Here is a 27,877-nt window from a genome sequence, read left to right on the forward strand (position 1 = left end):
GCTGAGTGGCTGGCTGAAGGCTGGCACTTGGGAGTGGGACATCACAGGACCGGTGCCCAGCTCAGGAGAAGAGGCTGCGAGGTTACCGTGGGCAGGCTAAGCTTGCAGTACCAGGCGCGGCCCAGTGTTGCCCACAGGACTGGACAGGAAGGTCCCGGTGCCAGCCCAGGAATACCCGAGACAGAAGGAAGCCCGTGCCAGCAGCAGAGCTCGTCGAGACAGGGGCAGTCCTGTGCCAACCGTACAACTAGCGGAGACGGTGAAGGGGCGCCACACAGGAAGGACCCCCGCGATGACACGCCTGAGCTGGCAGAGACAGACAGGGGGCACTCGGCCAAAATACCTGAGCTCTTGAAGGACACGGGAGGACCCCCTGTGCCCACACCCCTGACGCGGTTAGCCGAGAGAGAGAGGGGGACCGGTCAGTCGAATTAGAAGTGGGGCAGTGCAAGCAAGACCAGCTGTGAGGGGCAGGCCGTGTGCCCACCAGCAAGATCCAGGAGGGGTCCCTGTGCCCACGCCGGAGCGAGCTGTCACAGGAGGGAGCCGATGAGAGCCAAGGCAGGTAGGGGCTGCCCGAAGATTCGCAGGGGCGGGAGAGGGCGCATTTGGCAGGAGGGGGTCGCTGGCCAAGGCCAGGTCCCCCCCCCGATAGGAGGTGAAACAGAATGGAGTCCTGTGCCCGATCTGCAGGTACCAAGCCGACAGCCACTGCCAGAACCCGCCCCCCCCCCACCCCGACCCCCGCCATCACACTGGGGACCTGTCACACCCTGCCCCCCCACCCCAGCCATCACATTGGGGACCTGTCACACACTGCCCCAACTCCAGCCATCACATTGGGGACCTGTCACACATTGTCCCCGGACCGCTACCATCACATTGGGGACCTGTCACACACTGCCCCCCCCCCCAACCCCAGCCATCACATTGGGGACCTGTCACACATTGTCCCCGGACCGCTACCATCAAATTGGGGACCTGTCACACATTGTCCCCGGACCGCTACCATCACATTGGGGACCTGTCACACACTGCCCCCCGACCCCGCCATCACATTAGGGTCCTGTCACACACTGTCCCCGGACAGATACCATCACATTGGGGACCTGTCACACACTGCCCACCGTTGCCCCGGGTCTTCCCAGGCTTCCTTCGCCTCCGGTGTTCGCTGGGTCGGGAGCCTCTTCCTCCCGCCTCTGTTTCTCCATCTTCCCTTTTCTTTCCTTCTCTTCCTTTCTTTCTCTCCCGAAGTTCCTTCCCAACCCTGTTTGCGTCTCCTGGTGACTTTCCCTTCCTCATGGCCGCAGCCCTTTAAATGTCCACCCCTCTGCTTTCCCCCCACTCCTCCTTCATGGCTCCCTTTGCACATGAGAGCGCTTAACCCTGCTGCTGGCGCTCCGAGCACTGGCAGGCGCGTCCTTGCTCCTGCTCATGGCTTCAGGCCTGCTCTCTCCTTCGCCCGGCGTCTTGTCCTCCCTTCTCTCCTCCTTTCCATCATTCCTCCCTCTCTTCTTTCGCGGGATTATTCGGGGTGGGTCTCCCCTCGGGGGTTTCCGCTTCTCTTTCTCTCTTCCCTGCCCCTTCTCTCCCTTTCTTTCCTTGCTTCTTGCTATTGCCTCCCGCTCTTTCCTTCCACATCGCTCTCTCGTTCTTCTTGAATCCTCTTCTGCCTCTGTCCCCTTCCGTTTCTTTTCCTTTCACCCATGCTTCTCCGCTGCGCTCACGGCGCCCCCCTGCCCACCCCCATCACGTTTTATCTCATCCTCGCTTTTGTTTGGTGCGCTCTTTCTTTCTCGCGTGGCTCCTTTTATTCCTTCCTCCTCTTCCTTCCCTGTCTCTCCTTAGCGCACACTGTTTTGACCCTTTCCTTTCCGCCTTCGGCCTCTCTCCCTTTGATCGCATCTTCGGCCCGGGCCCTGCCCCGCTCCTGCTGACGCCCCCTCGCAATGTTCTTCCACCCCCTCTCTCGCGCCCCCTTCCATGGGGCTGGGGGGCCTGGCTGCGGCCAGGTGTACTGCCCGCTACGTGCACTTGGCCTTCTAGCGGGGGCTCTTACCACGCGTTGCCGCCCTGCATTGGCAACCCTGATGTGACGTGCCGCGTTGCTTGTCCACCAGTTCCAACCTTTGCAAAGGAGCGTCTTATTGTTTAGATCAAAATAATGCAACAAAAGAAGCCCCTATGTACACGTGTTCTTAATTATGCACTGCCCCAGCCCCGGCGAAGGTGCCGTGAAGCGGCTTCTAGGCGTCGGCGGGGCTGCCCCGTGCCGCAGTCGCGCTGGGCGGCTTCGCGCACCGCCCGCACCGATGGGCAGAGCACAGTAGCCCCCGAACCTACTCGGATCATTTCCTGCGCCGATGCAGGGTCAGCGTAGGAGACACCCTGCGAGCGGAGGGGAGCTCTGAGCCGAGGCTTTCACGCAGGGGGGGGGCACACAGCCCCTGCGTTCCCCCGAGTCGCCCCCGTCTTCTTTCACCGTTTCATTCTTTCTCTCGCACCGGGTAGCGTTTTTTTCTTTTGCTGTTCACCCGTTTCTTTCTTTCCTCTCTATTACCTTCTGCCCAAGGCAGTACTCGAACCGTACGAAAAGAAGTAGTGGAACTATGTTCCCTGCTGGCCTGCCCCCGCTCCCCACAAACCCCATCGCCACGCCCCCTCGCACGCACAATCTAAACCCCCAAACAAATGTGCCTTCAGTTTAAGGAACATCCAGTGAAGTGCACTCAAGTGCAAGTTTCGGCTTCTTTTTTTTATTTTTTTTCATTTATTGTAATTTTAGTTTCTACAACAAAACTTTTCATTACATTACTTCATCAACTTCTCCAACAACTAGAAACGAAAAAACAGAAAGCAAAAGCCACATCAATCATCGTCCTCATCATCACCCCCTAAAACGACAGACACAGTCCCCAACTTTGATAGATTTTCAGCTAAAATAGCGTCCATGGTATTAATCGCCTTCGTTTTGGGGACATTTCTGGACACTCGATAATTAGATGTTTTGATGATTCAATCGCAATGTTGCAGAATCTACAACGATTATTCAATGTCTCTTTATCATGTTTCAGAAATGCCATCTCTTTAGTTTCAACTTCTTCCTACACTTTTATTTTAAAACGAAACCATTCCAGAACGGTTTCTTTTTAAATCTAAAAGTATAGGAACAGTAAAATGTAATTAAAAAAAGTAAAGGCACACCACCCCCAACCGATCCCGCCCACTTCGACCACTGCCCAATGGTTCATAGCCACTCTCTTGGCCTGTCACGCTTTCCTTCCCTTCCTCCACTGTCCTATTAACTCTCCTGGCGCACCCTTGCGTGCTTTCTATCCGAATGCAACCCGTTCTCTCTCCCATTTCACTGCTTCCTCCTTTCTCACTTTCCTCTTCTGGCCTATCTGCCTCTTCCTCTAGATCCCACAGGTTCCCCCTTCTCCTCTCCTTTCGCAGCTGCTTTTTGCGACCTTTCGTTCTTCTGTTCTCTTCGTTTGCTGCGTCCCATGCTCTGATCTTCTCTAACTTTCGCCTCTCCTTCTAGTGCAGCGTTTCATTTGTCCCTCCTGCAAACTCCCCCTTCTGCATACACTTTCCCAAACTCTGAACTAAACACAACAATGCCTCTCCAGCACCACAAACCACATGCACTTCACTACACCGCGACAACGAAACAAACCACACATAATCTCGCCCAGCACCACATGGAGACTACCAACCGAAAATCACACCTACGCTCAGTGACCGGTTTCGTTTCTCCGAACTGAAGCTGCCAACAGCACATCACTGCTCTCTTGCTCTTGTTCCAGCTCAGTCCTACTAACATACCCGCCTCCCTTCCTGCATTGCAGAACCACCAGAGCGCCAAGAGACCACGCAGGCGGCAACTGTGCCTAGTATAAGAACCTTTAACATAACATTCACCGTCTCCTTCAGTTCATGTCATCCTTCTTTCTCCTCTTTGCTACTTCATTCTCTCTATATTCAGCCTCTCTTTTTCTCGTCCTTTCTCTCATTGTTGCAGGCTTTCTCCTTGTTTCCTTGCCCCTCCTCCTTTCATCATTTCCTTTTCCTCTCGCCTCCTTTCACCACTCCCTTCCCGCTCTCAGCATGTTGTTTTCTCAATGACTCTCCTCCCTGGACCGCTGCCTTCCTTCCCTCACCCCCTTCCCTTTTCCCCTGGTACCTCCCTGTCCACTTTCCCCTTTCTCCTTCTATCCCGTCTTTCAAGGTTTCCTTGTTTGCCTCTCCCTTTTCCACCATCCTTTTACTCCCCCTTTCACCTTTTCTTCTCCTCCCATTACTTCCTCTCAACCCTATCCTGCCTTCACTCTCTCCTCCTTCCAAAATATCCTCCTCCTTTCGCCACACCCACTGTTTCCTACCACCCCTTCCTCCGCCAATGCGCTTACTTCTCCTTCCCATCATGTTTCCATCCTCCCTCTGGCGTTCACTCTTTCCTTCCTTCTTGTTTTATCCCTCTCTCATGTTCACTCTTTGATACTTCCCCTTCCCATCTTTTTTCACCCCCCTCTCGCATCCACTCTTTCGTCCCTTCTCGTTGCTTCTTGTTTCCCCCTCTCACTTTCACTCTTTCCTCATTCTTCTTTCCATCTTGGTTTGATCACCCTCTCCTGTCCACTCTTTCCTCCCTTCTCGATGCTTCTTGTTTTCACCTCCCCTCTCGTGTTCACTTTTTCCTCCCTTCTTGATGTTTGTTTTCATCCCTCTCTCGTGTCCACTCTTTCTTCCCTTCGCAATGCTTGTTTTCATCTCCCCTCTCGTGTTCGCTCTATCCTCCCTTCTCCATGCTTGTTTTCATCCCCTCTCGTGTTCACTCTTTCCTCCCTGTCAATGCTTGTTTTCCTCTCCCCTATCGTGTTCACTCTTTCCCCCTTCTCAATGCTTCTTGTTTTCACCTCCACTCTTGTTTTCACTCTTTCCTCCCTTCTCAATGCTTCTTGTTTTCATCCCCCTCTTGTGTCCACTCTTTCCTCCCTTCTCGATGCCTGTTTTCATCTCCCCTCTTGTGTACACTCTTTCCTCCCTTCTCAAGGCTTGTTTTCATCTCCCCTCGCGGGTTCACTCGTTCCCTCCTTCTCGATGCTTGTTCGCACCTCCCTTCTCATGTTCACTCTTTCCTCCCTTCTCGATGCTTCTTGTTTTCATCCCCCCTCTCATGTCCACTCTTTCCTCCCTTCTTGTTGCTTCTTGTTTTCACCTCCCCTCTCATTTACACTCTTTCCTCCCTTCTCGATGCTTCTTACTTTTATCCCCCCTCTTGCGTCCACTCTTTCCTCCCTTCTCGATGCTTCTTTCCATCTCCCCTCTTGGGTTCACTCTTTCCTCCCTTCTCGATGCTTGTTTTCACCTCCCTTCTCATGTTCACTCTTTCCTCCCTTCTCGATTCTTCTTGTTTTCATCCTCCCTCTCGTGTCCACTCTTTCCTCCCATCTCGTTGCTTCTTATTTTCACCTCCCCTCTTGTTTTCACTCTTCCTCCCTTCTCAATGCTTCTTGTTTTCATCCCCCGTCTTGCGTCCACTCTTTCCTCCCTTTTCGATGCTTGTTTTCATCTCCCCTCTCGTGTTCACTCTTTCCTCCCTTCTCATGCTTGTTTTCATCTCCCCTTTTGGGTTCACTCTTTCCTTCATTCTGGATGCTTGTTTTTACCTCCCTTCCCGTGTCCACTCTTCCCTCCCTTCTCGATGCTTCTTGTTTTCACCTCCCCCCTCGTGTTCACTCTTACCTCCCTTCTCAATGCTTGTTTTCACCTCTCCATCGTGTTCACTCTTTCCTCCCTTCTCAATGCTTCTTGTTTCCATCCCCCTCTCGCTTCCACTCTTTCCTCCATCTCCTTCTCACCAAGTTGCAATACATTTGGTAAATGATAAAAAACGAGCATAGGGGGATGCCCCCAAAATAAGAGCACACCCTTTCCTTTTTTGGTGCGTGTTTGTGTGTGTGTGTGGGGGGGGGGGTAACCTTTAAACACGTTGCAAAACAGATGACACGATTAGACCTTTAAGCAAGTCTTAAGTGTCGGCCTACTGTGCATTTCCATGCAAAAAGGACGAGCATGGAGGCACTCAGCACTTACCTTGACCTGAAGGCGCTGGCAACGCCAGGAGAAGCCCTAACCCACCTAGGCAGGCGCTCGAACCCAAACCATGAACTCTGCATTCAGAATATGACCCTCGCAATCCATGCTATCGGCAACAATTGCATGCCGACGACACATATATTGATGACAAATGAGCAAACTAATAATAATGAACGCTGTAAAAAAAAATATTATAACCATAGATGAACACTATTAAACCGAATGCCGATGAAAGGGCCGGGCTTGGTTCTCTATCGCCAGTGACCGCTCCTGCGATGGTCAGAGCGCGGCCCAGTATGCGTGCACTGGGCAGCAGCGGCAGAACCCCCTTCCCGGGCTATGAAGAGACCGATGTGTGAAGTCGGCGCAACCCCAGGGATCGGCGGAGCAGGGTCATTTACCGCCTGAGCTATCCCACAGAGACCGCAGCTACAGTAACACATCACCACACCCTGAGCCCCGGAGGTTGCTGCATGGGGTGGCATAGGCGGGAAAGGGCAGCCCCAAAACTGAGGGGGCGAGGATGTGTGCTCTGCCTGACTCCCCATGGCGATCAGGGAGAGAGGCAGAGAAGGAAGGGGGTGGTTTGGTGGTGGTAGGGTTGGAGAAAGGCTAGTAGGGCGGCATAAAGGGCAAAGCGGAGCAGCGTGAAAGAGAGATGGTGAACTTGTGAAGGGAACTTTCCCCGTAACCTTTATACCAGCAGAGACGGCAACGGGGCCTTTTACATTTTTCAACTGAAATGTACTCCCACGCCTTGCAGAGAGATGGAGACAGGGAAGGGGTGAGGCGGTGACGGACAATGAAATGATAGTTAAGGGCTTGAGCCCCACTGCTGGCGGCCTTTCTTCGTTCTGCCGTGCAGAGGCCAATGAACCTGCCCCTTATTAACCTGCATACCCCACACGGATGCAATGTTTTATTTCGGATGTTGCCAGAGCATCAAGGCACACATCGAGGCTGCGGGCAAAGCACACATTCACAAAGGAAGCCCCATTGTCGTCATCAAGTCGATGCAGGAGACTTGCAATCCAGCAGGGCGGAGCATTTCCCAAGCATTCGTCCCATACCTTGTTATACATTCATTGAGTCATCAGATAAACTCACCAAATTAAATTGCATGTATGACGTGTATCCACTGCCCTTTTGCCTTCGAAGACCTTAAACTCTGCCATTCCGCTACATTTTTTGGTACACACGGTGGCAGTGTTTCCCGGCATCTTCCCATTTGACTGATGGGTTCTCTAATGCCCTCCTCTACCTGATTCCCATGTTTGCTGTGTCCGTCTTGATGTGCGCTCTGAGGCCTTTGGGTGTGTAGCACTTTCCGAACATGTAAATAAATAAATAAAAATGGGGGCGAGTGAAGACGCAGAGGGCGAGTTGGTGACTGCTACTGGAATGAGAAGGTGAGCCTTAGAGGATGAGTGTGAAGATAGCCCTGCCATATTAGAAGTAGGAGAGCGGCTAGAGGCTGAACACGCCCTAGATCTCTGCCTGCAACACTCTAGCCATTAATGTAAGATCCGAGGCATGCCAAAAGCTCCAGTGGAATGCTCTTGGCACGCCCATTGGGAGATCAGCGGTCCCAGGGGATGCAGGGATCAAAAGGTCACAGCCAGGCTCGGACTGGCCTATAGGACAATGCCCAAACCAAAAACACAAAATGCTAGTGTAGGCCAGCTTTTTTGGTCAAAGTGGGCCACTTTTTTGGCCCATGTGGCCCAGTTTGATAAGTTACTTCACTATAAGGCTAGTAGTTTTGCTCGTGTTACTGAATATATATTCTTTAAAATGCACAATTTGTATCACATTTTTTATCATCCCACTCCCCACAGCCCCCCTTCCCCTTGGGTAGTACTCAAACAGTCTGTCCCAAAAGGAATGAATTACCATTTGCAACTGTGGGCACTTTTTTTCATTGGTGCCCGAGGCAATGTGATGCCCCAGTCCGACCCTGGTCACAGTGCAGTGAAAGAAGGTCAAATCCAGCCGATGCCATGAAGAGGACTAGCGGCAGGATGGCATGCAATTGGAGTTACTGGCGCACGCCGCTGCCATTTGCCTAGCTGGGCACGAGGGGGCATGCATCCATGCACTTTATTGAGAGGCCGAATGCCATCCTGAGTGTGCATTTACAGCATTACATTGTGCCCACTTGACATGTGCAGTGCCGCGGCCAGTAGTCGAACCCAGGTCCTGCGGCTTGGAAGCGAGACAACCACAAGACTACGCGAATCGCTCATCACCGCAATGAAAAATGTCTGAAATTGACATTCTGCCACACAGTACATGTTCGTTACATATTCTTATATCTAAATGTTGCTTACCTTTCATGCTCAGCCAGCAATGACCTAGGACATTCTGTTCTCTTGCCAGTGGAGTAACTTTTCTGAAAATGTTGGGAGGGACATGACATCTGAAGAAAAGGTGCCCCAGCCAAATGAATGGGGACAAAATGGTGTGCCATGAAAGTTGGGGGTGGGGACAAACCCTCCTGCCCCTTCTCCCCCCTAAAATTACTCCCATGTCTCTTGCAAATGCTTATTTGTCCGCTGGACTTTCTTCACTTGTGAAAAACAAGCTGAAGGAAATTTGCAGGTTTCACTTAAGAATATGTTCACTTCCTGTGAAATCACTTCCAAATGCGTGCTTCAGAGTCCGCCATTTATATTTGTAGGCCTCAAGCCCTGTTACATAGCCCCTGGGGTGCTGTGCTAGCTAACAAAGAGGTGTGCTAAGTTTGAGTAGCAGTGACACAGGGAACAAGCAAGATGTCTTTGATGGTGTGCTTGTGAGTGCAGGGGGCTGAAGTACTTGGGGCCTGTGTGCAGTGTTTTCCTAGGTGGCTTGTGTCAAGAACACTCTAGGTGCCTGTATCCATAGGGGATCCTTCTGTGCAGTGTGTGTGTGTGTGGTGTGTGTGATACTTGAGGTGCATGTATCTACAGGGGATCCTTGTGTGCAGTGTGTGTGTGTGTGTGTGTGTGTGTATGTGGTGTGTGTGATACTTGAGGTGCCTGTATCCATAGGGGATCCTTCTGTGCAGTGTGTGTGTGCGTGTGGTGTGTGTGATACATGAGGTGCCTGTAACTACAGGGGATCCTTGTGTGCAGTGTGTGTGTGTGTGTGGTGTGTGTGATACTTGAGGTGCATGTATCTACAGGGGATCCTTGTGTGCAGTGTGTGTGTGTGTGTATGTGGTGTGTGTGATACTTGAGGTGCCTGTATCCATAGGGGATCCTTCTGTGCAGTGTGTGTGTGTGGTGTGTGTGATACTTGGAGTGCCTGTATCTACAGGGGATCCTTGTGTGCAGTATGTGTGTGTGGGGGGGTGGGAGGGTGTCCTTGTAGTGCTGCACTTCAGGCCATGGTCATTGAGCAGAGCCTGGATTACCCTAAAATGGGGAAGGTACCCCCGCAATAAACAGAGAGCAATACCTTTGTAAAATGACACTGGAGCAAAATAGTGGGGGAAGACATCCAGGAGCAAACACCGGGACACCAATGAGCAATATTAGAGTCGTTACCTAGGGGAAAAGTCACAGTGAACTGCAAATGATAGTGGCGCACTTAGGAGAAAATCACAATCGGAACACCCAGGTGCAAAATCAGAGGGGAGCAAAAATCACCCAACGGGGCAACTATGAACAAAAAGCAGTAAAGAAAATGCTACAGAAAGGCGAATCAAGGAGAACAATCTCAATGGAGCAAAATCATAGCGTGGTAAACCTAGGAGCAAAATCACAGTAAGGCAAAGATCACAGTGGGGGACACCTAAGAGAAAAATCACAGCAAGGCAAAGATCACAGTGGGGGACACCTAGGAGAAAAATCACAGCAAGGCAAAGATCACAGTGGGGGACACCTAGGAGCAAAATCACAGCAAGGCAAACATCGCAATGGGGGACACCCAGGAGCAAAACCACAGGGGAGCAAAATCCAAGTAGGGGATATCTAGGAGCAAAATCACAGTGGGTCAAAAACTATAGCGGGTAACAACTATGAGCAAAAATGACAGTGCGGAGCACAGGAATAAAATCACTGTGGGTGAAGCTGGGAGCTGAATCACAGTGATAAACACCTAGTAGCAAAATCACAGTGGAGCAAAAATCACATGGCTGTACAAAGAGGAGCAAACTAACATATGTATGAGTAGATGTAGGGCATGGGCAGTGGTGGGTGGGTTAAGGGCAAAGACCCTTACCTGGGTAGAGCACAGTCTCTGCCTTCTGGAGGAAGTTTGGGATGTACGGAGAGCGTCACGTGACCCTTCTCTCCAATTTGGCCGACGGTATTGCAAATTATGTTGAGAACAAGTTAACATTAAAAGAGTTCGTGGAGAAACTAGGAAAGTAAGAATGGAAAAAAAACAAATCGTTTTTTAAAAAAAGATTCATAATAACCAAAATACATTAATAACAATAACAATTTGAGACCAAATATTCCTCACAGGTTTCCGTAGAGAAAAAGAAAAGTCCAAAAAGGACACACACTACTTCTTACTGTCCACCAGAGGGCCTCAGCGTGTCAGGAATCGGACAAAAGGCAGAGGGGGAGAAGTTAGTAAGCAACAGACTGACTATTTAGTAAAGTTTCTACGGATACGTTCATTTGCTGCTCGTTGGTGAACTTCTCTCTTTCAGGGCGTGCATGTAAGAATGAAAAGGACACTTTCAGGTATAAAAGAAGGTTAATATAAAAATGGTGATTAGTTCATGTATTGTGATGCTGAGCGTTTTTTGGGAATTGTGAGGCCCTCCACAGGTTTTGCTGATAAATCCTTGATATCGCGGGGTGTTACACATCGCCCCCCTGCCCAGCATCGTGGTATAACGCCCACTTTTGCCCCTTTGTGCTCATACTCCTGCCTGTGCAACCTGATCAGCTACAGGCCCTTTCCAGACCACCTTATTGCTTGTGTGGTTGTATGAACGCTGACGGCAGTATTGTGCTGCACCGTTGATTGTGTAAACCGGCCGGTTGCGCATTTGCTGGGTTGGTCTGCGGAATTCATGAGGCATTGTCCTTTCTAGATGTCCATAATTTTGGTTGGTTGCCTCCTGATGTATAAGATCAATTGAACTAAATGGCTTCGATTGAATTGTTTGATTTGGTTGTTCCCCTGATGAAGACGTTGAAAATAATGTATTAACGTCGAAACCGGTCGGTGATATTTGGAAGTCGCCCGAAAACAATTACACCATAGTGATTAATTCAGTCTCCAACTGGCTACATATTTGTTTAATTTATGATAATTGTTTGATTTAAGATTTTTGTGCTTGTGTAACCCACACTATCCCTTTTTTTTGTTTGAGCTAGTTGATATACAGAGTATGTTGTTGATGGGATGTTTGTGTATATGCTGGGATTTGGTTGATGTGATTAGGGTCTAGGTTTTAATAATCCAATTGTTGCTGTTGTATGCACTAATTATGTATTTTCTGTTTTCATGAAGTGTAAATTAAATTCCATATAGATTTTTTGATTAAATAGTTGTATTTTACTTTTATTAATTGTTCCAGATTTGACATTTCAGTTTCTATATTTTTGTTTCCAAAATCTGGAAGACAGGGACTCCTGCCTTTCTGTTTACCTGAATACAAAATGGCCGCCAGATCACACATAATTCTTTCCACTAAGATTCTGAACTCCCTCGTTCCTTGGTACTCAAAGTGGGGTTGTTTTCAGTGCTTAGACTCTGCTGCCAGTAGATAGAGTCGCAAGCAAAATACACCTAACACGAAGACGTCTGTGCCAGAATGCAGCACCAGCCGCATCTAAGTACGATGCCATGGGGTCAGAGCTCTCCTCTAGGGACTTCACGATTGGTCTCATCCTTCTTGGTACTGGGCCACAAGATGCCAGGCGCTGCCTCCACCAAAGATATCCTGGCACTTGGGCCCAACAGTAAGGTAGACTTAAGTTCCCACACAGGTTTGCAGGATGTTTCTCAAGACCCAAGGTGGATGGTTTGCCCAGCTCTGTACCCCAGTCTTCAGCCCAGCAAGGGTAACCACATGCAGGATAACACTGCTAGGCGTGGGTACAGCAGGTAGTCTCCAAGATTTCATGAGTAGCCCAGGAAGGTGAATTGGTGCCAGAAGGCCTGCCGACCTGCTATTACCTCCAGCTCACAAAATGGCCGACTATCTCTGCTGTTGTAATGACCCTAAAAACGACCTGCTGGTGGACACCAACAGGGAGGCGAGGCTCTAGGCTCTGAAGAGCACTCCAACTGCCTTTTCCAGAAACCCAAAATATGCACTCTGCGCTGAGGCCTACAATAATGGCCACGTGTAACAAATGCCAGGAGGCCTTGTACAAATACAAGATTACATAGCATGCATTCGTGGTTCATATGTTGGAATTTGATCCGTTTCAAACAATTTAATATAATCATTCCACCTGTCAGGCTTTCCTAAATTTGCAACCTGTCGGTACAGCTACCACTGTTTTCTCGGTTACCCCAGGATACAGTGGCATTGATTTAAAAAGACAGAGAATATTCTCGGGTTAGATGTTGAATAATGCTGCAGATGAAAGGGCGAATGTTACCTGGGCGAGGTGATCAATGTTGCAACAGGGAAGGTACAGCAGGTCATGGAATAAATATTGAATGCTATAGAAGGAGAGGTGGTGAATGCCACAGGAAGTGATATGGTGACGGCTGCAACGAGTGAGATGGTCAATGTTACAGCAGGTGCGATTGTGAATGCTCCAGGAGGTGAGATGGTGAATGCCACAGGAGGTGAGATGGTGAATGCTCCAGGAGGTGAGATGGTGAATGCCACAGGAGGTGAGATGGTGAATGCTACAGGAGGTGAGATGGTGAATGCCACAGGAGGTGAGTTGGTGAATGCTCCAGGAGGTAAGGTGGTGAATGCTACAGGAGGTGAGATGGTGAATGCCGCAGGAGGTGAGATGCTGAATGCTACAGGAGGTGAGATGGTGAATGCCACAGGAGGTGAGATGGTGAATGCTACAAGAAGTGAGATGGTGAATGCTACAAGATGTGAGGTGGTGAATGCCACAGGAGGTGAGATGGTTAATGCCACAGGAGGTGAGATGGTGAATGATACAGGAGGTGAGATGGTGAATGATACAGGAGGTGAGATGGTGAATGCCACAGGAGGTGAGATGGTGAATGCTACAGGAGGTGAGATGGTGAATGTTCCAGGAGGTGAGATGGTGAATGCTACAGGATGTGAGGTGGTGAATGCCACAGGAGGTGAGATGGTGAATGATACAGGAGGTGAGATGGTAAATGCTACAGGAAGTGAGATGGTGAATTCAAAAGCAGGTGAGATGTTGAAGGTTGCAATGAGCGAGATGGTCAGTGTTACATCAGGTGAGATGGTGAATGCTTCAGGGGGTGAGATGGTGAATGCCACAGGATGTGAGATAGTGAATGTTACAGGTGGTGAGGTGGTGGACGTTACAAAGTGTGAGGAATGTATTTACAGAATAAAAGTGGGAAAGTGCCTGGAAGCTTGACACACTGTATCTGAGCTCCCACAACACTGCATCCAGCGTGTCTCAAAAAGTGGCAGGCCAGAAGTAGCCTTGAACTACACGTCGCCTACCCACTCTGTCTGCTTTTCAGCGGGCGAATCCTCAGGGGGTTTCAGACTCAGCTGAACTATTCCCACTTTCTACTCTTCAGGAAGGATCAGACTCACATAAGCGATTTTGCAGTGTCTGCACTACAAGAGATATCAGACTCAACTGAGCGATTTCTAGTGTCTGTTCTTCAGAGAATATCAGATTCAACACAGTGATTCCTAGTGTCTGCTCTTCAGAGGGTGTCAGACTCAAATGAGTGATTCCTAGCGCCTGCTCTTCAGAGGGTGTCAGACTCAAATGAGCGATTCCTAGCGTCTGCTCTTCAGAGGGGGTCAGGCTCAAATAAACAATTTCCAGTGCCTGCTTTTCAGAGGGTGACTCAAAGGGTCTGATTTTCAGTGGGTTTCAGAATCCACTGAACACTTCCTAGTGTCTGCCCTCAGCGTCGGACTAGGGCATGACATTGTCTCGGGCACCAATGAATAAGTGGCCCACTGTAGCAAATGGCTATTCATTCCTTTTGTAGCATACTGTTTAATAAGTAACCAAGGGAATGTTTTGTGATAAAATGTGAAGTAAATTGTGCATTTTAAAGAATATTTATCCAGTAACAGTGGTTAAAACTATTAGCCACATGGTGAAATAACTCATCAAACTGGCCCACATGACCCAAAAAAGTGGCCCACTTTCACCCAAAAAATAGGCCCACACTGGCGTTTTGGGTTCGGCCATTGTCCTGTTGCCCTGTAGGCCAGCCCAAGCCTGTGTGCCCTTCAGGGGATATCAGACGCAACTGAACAATCCCTAGTGTCGGATTTTCAGGGGGCTTCAGACTGAAATGGGCGATTCCTAGCGGATAACTTCTCTCGGCTGCCTGTCGGAAGTACAGAATCCACAGGCTATTTCCAAGTGGAATGTTGCTCCCTTTAGTGAGAGGCCTCTTCTCTCCTGGGACGTCAGTATCCATGCGTCAGACCTACTGGAGAGTCATCCCTCTGTGGCAGGGTGCCTTCTGTTCTCTGAATTCATAATCGCTGGAAGTACTTCCGGGTCATGGGTTGAACTACCATGTGATCTCAATCAGGAGAGCTCAAGTAGTGCTCGGCGGTCTCGTCCTTGCTGTACATACAACACTTTCAACAGCGTCGTCAACAGCACGCCCTGCATGATATTCCTGAGTTGGAATGTGTTTCAGAATGCATGCCTGATGAAGGGGTCCGTATATTTCCAGCCATCACCCCAATATCATATTAGACAACTTAATTAACTAAAGTAAATGAAGGGACAGGAAACTGCAGACCTCTTCCTTTCCACACAATTATTCTAAAAGTTCTGTTGCAGCAAAACTCCTCCAGAATTCTGCACTCCAGGCCCTTCTCCACGATTTTACTATTTCACCAAAGTCAGTGTTGAAGAAAGCTTGGTTTTACCCAGCATCCCCCCTGCACGTTAACTATTTGATTGGATCAATTCCTGCTTTCCCTGCAGCTTACTTCTAACTGCGAGGCCACTCCCACTCACGCACGTTGCCCTGCGCAAATGTCCCGGGCACGTTTTGGTGTTGGCTTATGTTTTCAAAGAACTTTAAAAGGTGCCACGGGACCAGACAGGTAATCAGGAAAACTGCAGCTACTATATCCCCTGCACAGTTGCGCGCGGGGCAAGTGTCTACCACATGACAGTGCACACTGGGGGATACACCCACTGGGTCAACGTGATGGGCGGGCTCTCTTTCTGATGACAGCTCCCAACTTATGGTGGTGCGTATCTTACCGAAACCGAGCCCTCTACGCTCTGCTACCCCAACCTCACACGAGGAACTCACATAGTCACCTGTTTTTCACATGTGGGATTTTCAGGGCCCTGGATCATTGGTCCAGTAACTTCACAGTTCAGGCAGCAGGTGGTTCTTTCAGTAGGAAGTGGCCCAAGGTCTGCATTCTCTTTCATGGGGGTGGGGGGGGCAAATTAAGTGAGGCCTCTGCGCAAAGCGTGGCGTGTCTGCTACCGCCATTGTGGGAATTTGGGCCTACAGGCACTAGACCAGTCGCTGGTGTTCTTATGCCCATGCAATCCATACGTAACAGAATTAACAGCCACCCCTGGCAGACCAGAGACCCTTGACTCCTTTGTCATGTGGGCCTGCTATCCTGATTTCCGTCTAACGTAAGGGTGATGCGCCAAGGCGTCCAAAACGGCGTTAGGTCTTCAGGATGTGTTTCTTCGACTTCCTATCTGATGGGGGAGGGAGTCTTAATTGGCACATGAAAGCAGATTATTGAGATCACAAGTGCTACGCTGTTTTGGGAAGGACACAAGGGGTGCAAGTGCAATTCTGTGTTTAACCAATGTTATGAACTCTTCCTTTTCCCTAGGCTGCATTCCAATAGAAAGTGAACCAGACCACAACACTTTCAAGAAGACCACAGAGACAAAATGGCGGATGAGCAGAGCCTTTCTGAGGTCGAGATGAGCCCGACGGGGTCCGAGGAGGAGCAGTGCCTGTCGCCAGGCACCTCAACGGCCTCGGATGGCCTGCGGCCTGGCAGCCCGAGTGACAATGACATGGCCAAGGTGAAGAAGGAGCTGGACTCAGAGACTGAGGACGAGAAGTTCCCCATTTGCATCCGCGAGGCCGTCAGCCAGGTGCTGAGTGGCTATGACTGGACGCTGGTGCCCATGCCCGTCCGCGTCAACGGCAGCAGCAAGTCCAAACCACACGTGAAGCGGCCCATGAATGCCTTCATGGTCTGGGCGCAGGCGGCGCGCCGAAAACTGGCTGACCAGTACCCGCACCTGCACAACGCCGAGCTCAGCAAGACCCTGGGAAAGCTGTGGAGGTAAGTCTACTGCCTGACAACATGATCTGGGCCCAGGCTGGCCCATGGCAAACAAAGGGCTGGCCAGAAGGCGGAACACCTGAGGTGGGTTGATCATCACAGGGTGGGGATGGCAGAGGGGCTCACCGTAAAATGGACCAGGGTGAGTTGAAGGCATGCCTCTAACACATGGAGAGAATGTTGTCACCCCAAAAGAGTTTGGGGAACTGATGGAACCCACTGCAAATCATGTAAGGGGGCATAAGGGTAGGTGGTGTACATGCAGGCAATGGGCACTAAAGCACCCACAAAACAGCCTGGGGACTGAGAGTGAACGCTTCGCCAAATCAGAGGGAACTCACTGGAGGCTACCCTCAAAACAGAGACAGGATTTACTGCACGTCCCCCCATTCAAGGTAGGCAATTGGGGACCACGACTCAGCAGAGGTGAGAAAAGAGGAGGGTGCCTTTAAGTGGCATTGGACACTAGGCAGGGATACCCCACAACAGAAGGAGAAAACTAGGGTCCAACTCATAGAGGGGGCGCAAAGGGCCACGTCTTAAAGCAGTTAGCAGCAGCAGGAAAGGGCCTTACCAACTGCAGGAAGAATCCTGGACAGGCGGCTATTGGGGGAACCTTAAAAGAGGCCGTGAAACATGGAGAACTAAACTACGGTCCGCATTGCAGACAGAGGTCAGGGGCGGCACCCCAGTCTGCTGTGTGCACTTTACAAATACCCACCCTCATTCGCATGCATAAACTGTAAAACTCTTCTCCAGACCATGCTATCTTCCCCTGCTAAAGGCTGACCCCTCCCTGAAACTGTGAAAACAATATAGCGTTATAGCCCCGTTCCAGGGGCTGGAAGGGGGTAAGGGCCAAGCAGCCCAAGTTTGCTCGGGCTTATAACGAGGGCACCGGGACGTTACCCCCTGTTACAGCCCTTGGAACCGGATGATACTGCCATGAGCATCCTGGATTACCAAAGCGGTAACACAGGGTATTAAAAAAAAAGGATTTTCATTCATTGAGTCCTGTTCAATGAATGAAAATCCTTAGCTAAGATGGCCGCCATGGTAATGGAAGAGGGGCTCGATACATAGCCGCTCTTCCATTACCATAGAACCCTGGAAAAGAGAGAGGCAGTGAAGCGGCGGCGGGTGCCGCTGCAACACTCGGGTACGTGGGGCAGGGGAGGGGGGTGTTAAATTGTAAAAACATTTTTTACAAAAATTATAAAAAGAAACGGGAGGGGAAGATGGCACTGCGGGTGGGGAGGCAGCCGGCGGGTCCTGTGGAACGAGGGCTGAAATTAGAGGTTTCAGCACGTGACCCACAGAACCTGATTGGCTGCGACCCCCACTCTGTGTGCTAATCTCAATTCAGGAACATTTCTAACAAGAGTCCATCTGAAACCTTGCTCTTTCCATATCGACTGGGCCCATACATGAAGAATACCGGTGGGGCTCAAGCCTGTGGGCCCACGGGTAGCAGTACCCCTGGGAGAGACTTGCCATTATCCGACAGGCATTTCAATTCTCCATATCTCTGGAGCCAATTGAAGCTTTTTAACATTAGAATACAGCTACACACCACGTAAACACCACGTAAACTGCACTGGCTGCACACATACTGAGTGCACCCAAGCACTATTTACTACTCTACTCTCTCCACTGACCTGGACCACGGTCCCCGAGGGTGTTCAATCCACAGTGCTTTGAGATTATACCAATTGTATATAAGGCACTATACAAATGCACAATAACCGAACATTTGTTAAATTGTTTGGCCGACCAGGGCCAGCTGAAGATATGTCACGCTTGGAGGGGGCCCATTTTAACAGTATGCTTGGGGGACCCCTTGGCTACAGCTGGGAAATACAGTCTGAGACACCCACAGGTGCTTTCATTCAGGAGCTGAGTCCTGAAGAAAAAAAGTGGGGGGACTCTGATGCACGCTTTGGGAAGTGACGTCACATGAAGTGAATAGATCCTAAAATGAAATATTCAAATTTCATTAAACTTGTCATTCACAATTGAAGAAAGTGCCCAGACCAAATAAGTATTTGCCAAGAGAAAATGTTTTCTTACAACACTGCTGGCGAATTATAGAAGGGTTGCACCCTTTCAGACAAAGAATCTTTAACAAAACATTTCCTGTATAGCGGGCTGTCAATATTCTAAATTTCACAAATCTGTTATCAGTGATGGTTGTGGCCGAGTCTCTCGTTTCCCATCTGTACAACCTGGGTTCGAATCCTGGCTGTGGCACGCCTTTTCAAAACAGTGGGTGGACGCCGTCCACCCGCGTGGTCCCTTGACTTGTGCCATGCTTTAATTACAGTGGAGTTAAAAAATTGCAGCAAGGGTGCGGATTGTCGAGGGTCGGTCAGCCAGCATGGAGCTGAAACACCGCCGGTATCCATTTTTTTCCGGCACCCGCCAATGGGCAAATACCGGGTCATGCAGAGTTTGGCGGACCCGGTAATTGCCCATTCACTGGTGCCGGTAATAAGGGACTCCCCGTTCCCATTCGGCCCCATAGGGCTCAATGGGAATGGGGAGGGTGCTACCATCATGTTCTGAACTCCTAGTATGGTGGTACGGAAGCAATGGTGCCGGCAGCTATACCGGCGCTGTTGTTGCCTTACGGCCATATTTGTAATGAGGCCCGATGTCTAAATAATTGCTGCTTGTCAGCAGGGCGATAATGTAGACAAAACCGTAGCAAAAAGGCAACAAGTTGAGAAGAACCCGGCTAGATACTGAAAAGCCCAGGGAGGTGACGGCCTGTAACGTGTGCACTGTCAAGCGCACATTTAATGTTCAAAATTAAGGGCCCGATTCAGGGAATATTTGCCAGGGTCAAAGTGAATTTGCACTGCTGAAAAGTGACTTTGCACTGCCGACACAAATCTGATTCATGGAACCGTGCAAAGAGTATTTTTGCATTGCAAAGTCAGTGCATAGTCATTTTTGCAGCCCACAATGACTTTGTCCGGCAAAAATACACTTTGCAGAGATCCATGAATCAGGGTTTGTGTCGGCAGTGCAAAGTCACTTTTCAGCCGTGCAAATTCACTTTGAACGGGGCAAATATTCCATGAGTCGGGCTCTAAAGGTTTATGTTGCTGTGTGTAATAAGACCGTCAACACCGGACAGCTGCTTCCCCCCTCCCGAGGCCACCATGTTAGGGGCCCATTTCAACTGAAAAAGTTGAAAGGCCCAGTTGCTGGCTCACATTTTAAAAGCGGCCTTCGCTGTGTCTGAAAATACAGATCCTACACTAACCTTCCTTGTCTCTTCATCTCGCGCCACTGCTGTTTTTCTTTATGGATGGAGATGCGATCGGAGCAGGAGCACACGTTTTACTAACCACTGTGAACCAGACACACACAATTCGAGCCAATATCCCAATAGTTACAGTGAATGCGGTTTGGGAGAGCGGGATACATGGGCCAGGAAACTTAAGGGGTAGTACGTACCCCCTTTAATCTGAAAGTCAATTGCAGACCGCTGTTTAAAGGGGTGTGAGACTCCGAACCCAGGATGAGGTGGGCGTTGAGGGAGGCAGAGGAGGGGGGCACACACCTGCTTAGATGTGAGCACAAAAGCAGCATTGTTCGCAGAGCCAGGTGATCCCTGTGTTTGTAACATAGGGGGGTGGGGGGCAGTAGGACGAGAGATAGATGCGCACGCTGTGAACGTAATGGCGTCACCCTCCTCCCGAACAAGAACAGCAACAGAGACTGAGTGCTAAATTGCTAACAGTCTCGCCCCCACGCCTGTCTGTGCCAGAAACACGACTTTGTGTATACATGACACCAATATTGCCCCCACCCCTTCCCATTCGGGTGGATAGTCCACGAGTAACGCGCTGATTTCTAATTTGCAGCCAATCTGCAATTCACATGCTGGAGTCCCACAGGAGGGCCGAGAAGCCTTTCTTGGAGGTTAAAAAAGAAGCAGGTGAGATTAGGAATGAAGCTATAAGAACACACATGATGGTTTGTTTTCATTAAGGGGCCACAGTTAAGTAATATTGTCACAGTCTGGAATTCATAGATTTTAGTGTTTAAGTGTTAGGTGTTAATAAGGCTTTAAGTGGGGTGGGGCTAAACCCAGCAGTCTTCGAAAAAGTCGCCTCAGCTTGAGTGTCCTGAACCTTTTGGTATTAGGGACAGCGTCAGGGCCTTTCAACTTTTTCAAATTAAAGGGGCCTAGAGCCTCAGGGGGGCCTCAGCCACTGCCCCATGTTGCCAGTCAGCAGTCTTGTGACAGAGCAATATATTCCTTTCTCTATTTTCGTTCTGGGGCTTAAAATGGGCTTTGCAGCGCTCCCATTACAAGCTGTGTTTTCTCTTCCCACAGGATATACAGAAGGGGATCGCCTCATTGCCTTCTAACACTGGTTCCTCCACATCAGTCACTTGCAGACAAAGAAGGGTTCAGTGGGCATTTAGTGCTTACACTCCCACTGGGCTGGCAGTCTCGTGATAATCAGCGCCTATTAACCTTATCTTTGTCCCCATTGTAATGCATGCACCCCATGGGTGCCTCAGACTGCTTATGCTCCAAGCAGGGGGCCCCCAACCATCATGTTGAAATGGGCCCCCACACATCTTCAGCCAGGCCTGAGCGGGTTTAAGTAAATGGAAAGGTCAGCGACAATACTGCTCTTGCCCAGCAGATGTCACTATCAGCCACATTTAGAATCACTTCATCAGTTAAAGACATTTGGGATTCGAGTATGTGTTTCCTTACACCAAAGGTAAGGGAAATTATAAAATGGAGGATACACTGTTTGATATTTGCATTATGTTATATTGAAGCCTTGCATTTAGAATTATTGAATTAAATTAATGCATACGGATAATAAATTGCCTTCACAAGACCTGGGGGATAGGAACGTGCATTCACTTTTTGATTTAATCTTATACCTGAAGATGTTTTATTTTAGTTGATTTGTGTTATTGATTAATACACTTTTTCAAATAGATGTTACTGCTTTTCCTTGTAGGTACTTGCCGGCTGTTGAGCCACTCCTTTCATAGTGCCACATCTTTTAAAGGTTTCTTAGCTGTTTGGAATTGGGAGGGCCCCCCAGAGACTTCTTTGGAGCCTCTCCGCCCAGCGCCGCCTCGAATTCTTATCCTACTTAAAGCACTGGTTGTTCTTGTCATCCAATCCACTGGAATTTAGAGGGATACATCGCCACTGTCGGGATTCGAACCCGTGACTGCAGGTTACACAGCGATTGCTTACCTTGCTGAGAAATCTTCCTGGCCTGCAGTATTTGGTTGAAGCAGGTCTGTGTGTTCAGAGCTCCATGTAAGCTGCGGAGCACAGTTTCCAAACCCAGGGAGAAAGTTCCTTGGGTTAGTACACCCGACTTCAGAGGTCCATGTACAACCTTTCACACAGATCTATGTGTAACCCTCAGGTCACAGGTTCAAATTCCGGCAGCAACGACTCTGCTTTCTACCCTTTCAAATTCAATAAAATTGCCGCCATTGCCTTCAGAAACAATAACTCCTCTGTTTCCCCACCAAGGAGTAATTCAGTTTGTGGTGTGTGCTATAGAAATTGCCAGAATTGAAGTTACACTTATTATGACTGACTGCGGTCTGCTACTTATCTCACAGGCTTCTGAATGAGAACGACAAGCGCCCCTTTATAGAGGAGGCCGAGCGCCTGCGTATGCAGCACAAGAAGGACCACCCCGATTACAAGTACCAGCCGCGCAGGCGCAAGAATGGCAAGGCCACGACAGGAGAGGGAGAGGTGCCGGGCGAAGGCGACACGGTGCAGGGACACTACAAGAACACACACCTGGACCTGCGGCGTGCCGGCGACCGGTCACCCATGTCTGATGGGGCGTCAGAACACGGGGCAGGTAAGGGGCAGGGCATGGGAATGTGCGGGTTCACCTGTGATTCAATGTACAGGGCACCCTTTTCTGGGGGCTTGTCTGGGATGCAGTTTCCAGGGACCAGTGGTAGAAGTGTCCCGAAAAAAGTAGTGGACCTGTGGTCCCGGCAGGGGAGATGGTAGGCGGAATCAGAGTGCAACATGTGACATGTGTTGCCACCAGGGCATTGCAATAGTCTAAGTGACTAGTAACTAAGGCTCCTATTACAACTATACACTTGCACAGGGACATGAATTGACAAATCCTCTATATAGTGGTGAATATGGTCGTAAAAAGTAGAGGAATGGTGAACAGAAAAAAATAGAAGTAGTGGAACACCGTTCCCGATCATGTCAATCACTGCCAGGGAGCACCTGCAGTTTGTATGGGAATAAGTTTAGAGGGCTAAGCAAGTTCAGGGCAAAATCACAGGTGACTTGTCCATCCTTGGGTTTAGTGGGACAGGTAAGGAGAAGGCACCAGAACAGACACCCTATGCAGGTGTAAGATGGCAGAAACAGGGATGGACATGATATGATATAAGTCATTTAGAACACGCCTGTACACACTTGTTTCTAGGCGCGACAAGACATGGGAGGGAAGTGGGGGGGGGCAAAACAAATGATCTTACTAGGCCTTGTGTCCTTCAGATCGTGCATGTGTGATAACACAAAGTGCAGGGGAGAAGGGGAAAGTGCCAGAGAGAGGGAATGGGGAAGTGCAATCAGGGCAGCAATGCTCTGAGTAGGCCCGGTAGGCAGTGCAGGGGAAACTGGTTGTGGAGGAGCCTGGTACTCAGTGAGACTGTGGGGGTAGGCATGCAGCCAGTCAGCGCAGCAGGCAGGTAGGTCATCAGGGGAGAGAGAGAGAACGTGGAGGCGAAAAGGAAGGTCTTGAGCTGCTTCCGGAACTTCAGGTGGTCTGGCTCAAGTTGGAGAGGTGCAGGGAGGCCATTCCAGAGGGAGGCACCTGCAGAGGAGAGAGATCTACCCCCCGACTCTCTGCCTGGAGAAGCATCCGACCCATACAGAGTTAGAGGTGGATGAGCAAATGGCTTGAAAAGGAAGCTGCTTTGGAAGATAGATGTAGTGCGGGCCTCGCCCCTGAAAGCCTTGTGGATGATGCAGAGGGTCTTGAACTTGATCTTTGCAGCCACGGGGAGCCAGTGGAGAGATTTCAGGGCTGGAGAGATACAGTCCCTGGGCTTGAGGCCAAGGGCAAGTCTCGCAGTCCTGTTCTGGATTAGTTGCAGAGGACGGAGAGTAGAGGCAGGCAGGTTGAGAAAGAGGCTGTTGCAGTAGTTCAGCCTAGAGAAAACCAGGACTCTGGAGGCAGTGACATTTTGCAGAAATAGGGATCATCCAGGGCTGACCTTAAAGGCACAGTGAGGGCACACCATATAGAAAGGGAAATGCTTGCTGCACATTTCTCAAGCCCTTGTCAAGCTAGAGGAATGTTTAAATAAATAACAGTTCCCAAGCATTGCAAAGCCTTTTTCTCCTACACGTAGTTCATATATTCCTTAAGTACTGACTCTTAAAATGTCTACTAAATTATATAGTCTTAATACAGGTTTACTTGCATAGCACATGCTAAAAAACAGTGAACAGGCAGCTTTAAGCATTTGCTTGACATTTTCAAATCAGCATACAAGCAAAATCTAATGTAAAAATATCGATAACCTATACATGCTGGATATGGCTTGGTAAATGTTTAAATTAGGCATTATGCAAACAGTTTGGTTGCTTGGTCAGTGCTTAAGAAAGGCTTTTCATTTTGACTTGGGTCGCATCTGAATACGGGGATTACTAAGGGCTGATCTTTCAGGGATGTTAAGAACAGGACACCCCTACAAGGGCCTCGGAGGGGTGTGGTGGGGGGATACCAGAAGTGGAGGTATGTTTGGGATTACGAGTCAGATCGCTGAGTCGCACCTATCCGCTCACCGATGAGATCTGAGGCAAAGCTGCCGATCAGAAGTGTGCACCCTGGCAAAGCCTGCTCAGACTTTCGTCCTACCGAGCTCATTTTATTGACTACCATTAAAGTCCTACAGGGATCGTGGCCACAAAGGGATCTAAGCCCCGTAATTAGTGTACAACGGGGGATTAACCATAGATTGGAATTAGAAAATTAATTTTCTTCACTGCCAAAGACTGATGTATATCATACATTTGGTATATGTCCGGGTTTGAAAAAGGCCTGAAGGCCAAAACACGTGTTAACCAGTGGACATAACATCATAGTAATAAACGTGCACGTGGCGCAACTCATAGTGTCTTCATCATATGTTTTACCATTAAACTGAGCAATATTAAAAGTGGATAATCACAGTGCTCCAAAATAACACTTAGATTCTAAAAATATATATATTAATGCCACAAGTACAGGGGAACGCCTAAGAATGTGTCTACAGTGGCAACTGTTGCTAAGGCTGCACAATTAATGCAGCCCATGGTTGGTAGAGCCAGCTGCTGCTCTACTGGTGGCATCCAATGGAGAGCACTAGATATGCAAACACAACCCCTGGGGGCGGGGGGCAGGCACTGTTCTTAAATGTATCCCTCTTGCTAGGTGGTGCAGACGAAACCATTGCTATGGTATCATGGTTAGCTGCTAGGGATACTGAGCATTCAGAAAATGATGACACTCTATCTCCAACATTCTCCTTTATCCTCCAATCACAGGTCAGAGTCACGGGCCCCCTACGCCACCCACCACGCCCAAGACGGAGCTGCAAAACGGCAAGGACCCCAAACGCGATGGCCGCCCACTGGGAGAGAGCAGCAAACCACCCATTGACTTCGGCAACGTGGACATCGGTGAGATCAGCCATGATGTCATGTCCAACATGGAGCCCTTTGATGTCAACGAGTTCGACCAGTACCTGCCACCTAATGGCCACGGGGGCCATGCCAGCCACGTAGCTGGGAGCTACACCGGCGGATATGGCCTAGGCAGTGCCCTGGCAGCTGCCGCCAGCAGTGGAAGTCACTCTGCTTGGATTTCCAAGCCGCATGGCGCTGCCTCACTAGCTGAATCAAAGGCCCAGGTTAAGACGGAGAGCTCCGGTGCCGGCCATTACCCGGAACAGTCTTCAGCCTCTCAGATCACCTATGCCTCACTTGGCCTGCCACATTATGGCTCAGCCTTTCCTGCCATTCCCCGGCCACAGTTTGACTACTCAGATCATCAGCCATCTGGATCCTACTATAGCCACGGCGGTCAGACCTCTGGCCTCTATTCTGCGTTCTCCTACATGGGACCATCCCAGCGCCCACTTTATACAGCCCTCACTGAATCCAGTAGTGTGGCCCAGTCCCACAGCCCTACCCACTGGGAACAGCCTGTCTACACAACTCTGTCTAGGCCATGAAGGTGATGGGGAGCTGAGGGAAAGACGGAGAGCAATAGCCGTCTGAAGACTAAGGAGTCTTCTTTCTGCGTAGACAATGGACATTGCGCGCTCCATCTAAACTCTACCACGTCTTCCTGTTCAAATGGACTCCCCGTCCACGCTGTTCCTTGGGATAGGGGAGCAAGGCCATGGAGGAACTGGGAGAATAGACAGAGGAAACCATGACCAAATAAGCGGGCATCTGAGGTTGCCATGACAAAGGCGGAACTGTGCGTTCTGTGAATTTGTCGAGACGGGTGGGGGGCTACAACCTTTGAACGTTTTGTATCCATCAAGCCAGGAATCTTATCCCACTAACCATACAGCACCAACTCTCAACCATGCCTCACTGATGGTCCTTGCTACTGTGCATTGATGGAAGGCCAAAGATGTTGGACATCCTCTCTCAAGGACTGGTGGACCTACCCTGACTTTTCCCTTTGAAAACAGCCAACGTGGAAATACCTCTAACTCTGATCCACCGCCAACAGCAATGTGCATCCCCTGCCTGCCAGGACACTGCGGAGCAAAGGAGCCAATGTGACTTAAGAGGGTGTAGGGTGTGAAGCAGGTGGATTATCAAGACATGGGTTCTCCTCACTTCCATGCGGGAATCACGCTCTAGAACATGTGTGGCTGAGGAGGGTGGGAGTCCTGCACGAGGCATAGAAGGAGTTCAGAGACAAGAGTACTGCTGCCAGTGAAGGACATCAGCAGACACCAATTCCAGCACAACTTGCAAGACACAAACACAGTAGCAGAAGACATCTCAGTGCCTCTGATCAGTTGATGAAAAACACGGACCAATGATGTGCCACTGCTGCGCTGTCTCAAGAAATGTGCTATTGTATATAGATACACCTTTATAGGCAACTGCGAGGCCTAGGACTACCATAGCCAACCACAAAGCTCAGTGGTGGGTAATGCAGCTAGATCCCAGATATGGCATTATTGGACCATGATGCAGGTTAACCATTCTGTATTTTTATAATATATGTGAAATATATATATGTATATTTTTAGACTTCCTATTGGTTGAAATCAGTAATTCACAGGAATTACACCGTTCTCGTGAATTATAGATTTTGAAACCACTGCTGATCCGTGCAATAATGATAGCGATTTGACACTATATCAGTACCATCGGGGCAGAGCACAAACTAATGGAATTGCCCATCCTACAGCTTCATTTGCCCTTAGAGTCTACACCATCCCTCCAATTGTTTTTAAAAACCAACAATTTCTATGTAGTGAATAGGAGGTATATAAAAGGTAGGCACCTTTTATTCTTTGAACATTTTCTCTATTTCAGATGGTTTACTGCCCGAGTCCCACAATAAGGGATTTGTGTTTAGCAGAGGGGAGGGGTTGCGTTCTGGCACAAGAGGCAAGCCTTCTCCCCCACACTTTTCCTATCTGCAGGCTGGTTTTCCTCTGGAAAAGCTCTCATTTGGGGGCACTGGACACCACATTCCTCTTAGGGGCTCAGTCCCAATATGCAAAGCAACATGAGATGCGCAAGGCCCAACGACCTCATGAATCAAATCTACTCTCACCAACAACTTGTGGTGGGTTACAACTTAAAGGCACCAAGCCCCTGGAGGAAATGGCGTGCCCTCTTAGCATCCAGCCAGGAAAGAAGAGTCTCACATATGGTTTAGTAAATTCTGGACTCATTTAGCGCCCTCTTGTCACAACACTTGGGGATGGCGGCCCCTTCTCGACGGTTCTGTGGGGTGGCCGAATGCGCATGCACGGTCGCTTTCACACAGGGCTTCCAACCCACCAACGAAGGGGTTATCGCACCAGAAGATCGGTTGTGCTTAGCACTATAACCACTCCATACTTCGCCCATTTTGCTGCTGGAGGCCATTACTTCCGGGAGTTGCCTTGAGCTTGAGATGGCGAAGAAAGAAAAGACGTTCACTCTGTAAATAAGTCTATTAACCACTGTACTACTGAAAGTGCCTTTTTTCCGATGTCCCTGCCGTTGTTTCTGTAAATAACCTTGTGTCGTAAGCTACTGGGCAGTTTATGTGACCATAAACATATATTTAACAATAAAGTTAACTTGTTTTTTCA

The 27,877-nt window shown here is 49.5% G+C and overlaps 1 protein-coding gene across 2 annotated transcripts; it reads left to right on the forward strand.

Annotated features, from left to right (window-relative positions):
* Positions 1 to 27,877, forward strand: SOX10 (SRY-box transcription factor 10). 2 transcript variants are annotated; one of them, XM_069652991.1, is made up of 4 exons: positions 1 to 565; positions 16,043 to 16,507; positions 22,133 to 22,383; positions 25,086 to 27,877. In XM_069652991.1, the coding sequence occupies exons 2-4, from the start codon at positions 16,104 to 16,106 to the stop codon at positions 25,772 to 25,774; spliced, it is 1,344 nt and encodes a 447-aa protein (XP_069509092.1). In that variant the 5' UTR covers positions 1 to 565; positions 16,043 to 16,103; the 3' UTR covers positions 25,775 to 27,877. The 2 variants fall into 2 exon arrangements, with proteins under 2 accessions (XP_069509092.1, XP_069509091.1); XM_069652990.1 differs by having other exon boundaries at positions 1 to 561.

This window comes from Ambystoma mexicanum, chromosome 3q (assembly GCF_040938575.1).
Source record: "Ambystoma mexicanum isolate Mex_15411 chromosome 3q, UKY_AmexF1_1, whole genome shotgun sequence".
Lineage (NCBI taxonomy): Eukaryota > Metazoa > Chordata > Amphibia > Caudata > Ambystomatidae > Ambystoma > Ambystoma mexicanum.

Coding starts and splice junctions, on each gene's coding strand:
- SOX10 (XM_069652991.1), top strand. CDS start 16,104: ATGGCGGATGAGCAGAGCCTTTCTGAGGTCGAGATGAGCCCGACGGGG. Junction 16,508..22,132: donor ACCCTGGGAAAGCTGTGGAG/GTAAGTCTACTG, acceptor CTTATCTCACAG/GCTTCTGAATGAGAACGACA. Junction 22,384..25,085: donor GGCGTCAGAACACGGGGCAG/GTAAGGGGCAGG, acceptor CTCCAATCACAG/GTCAGAGTCACGGGCCCCCT.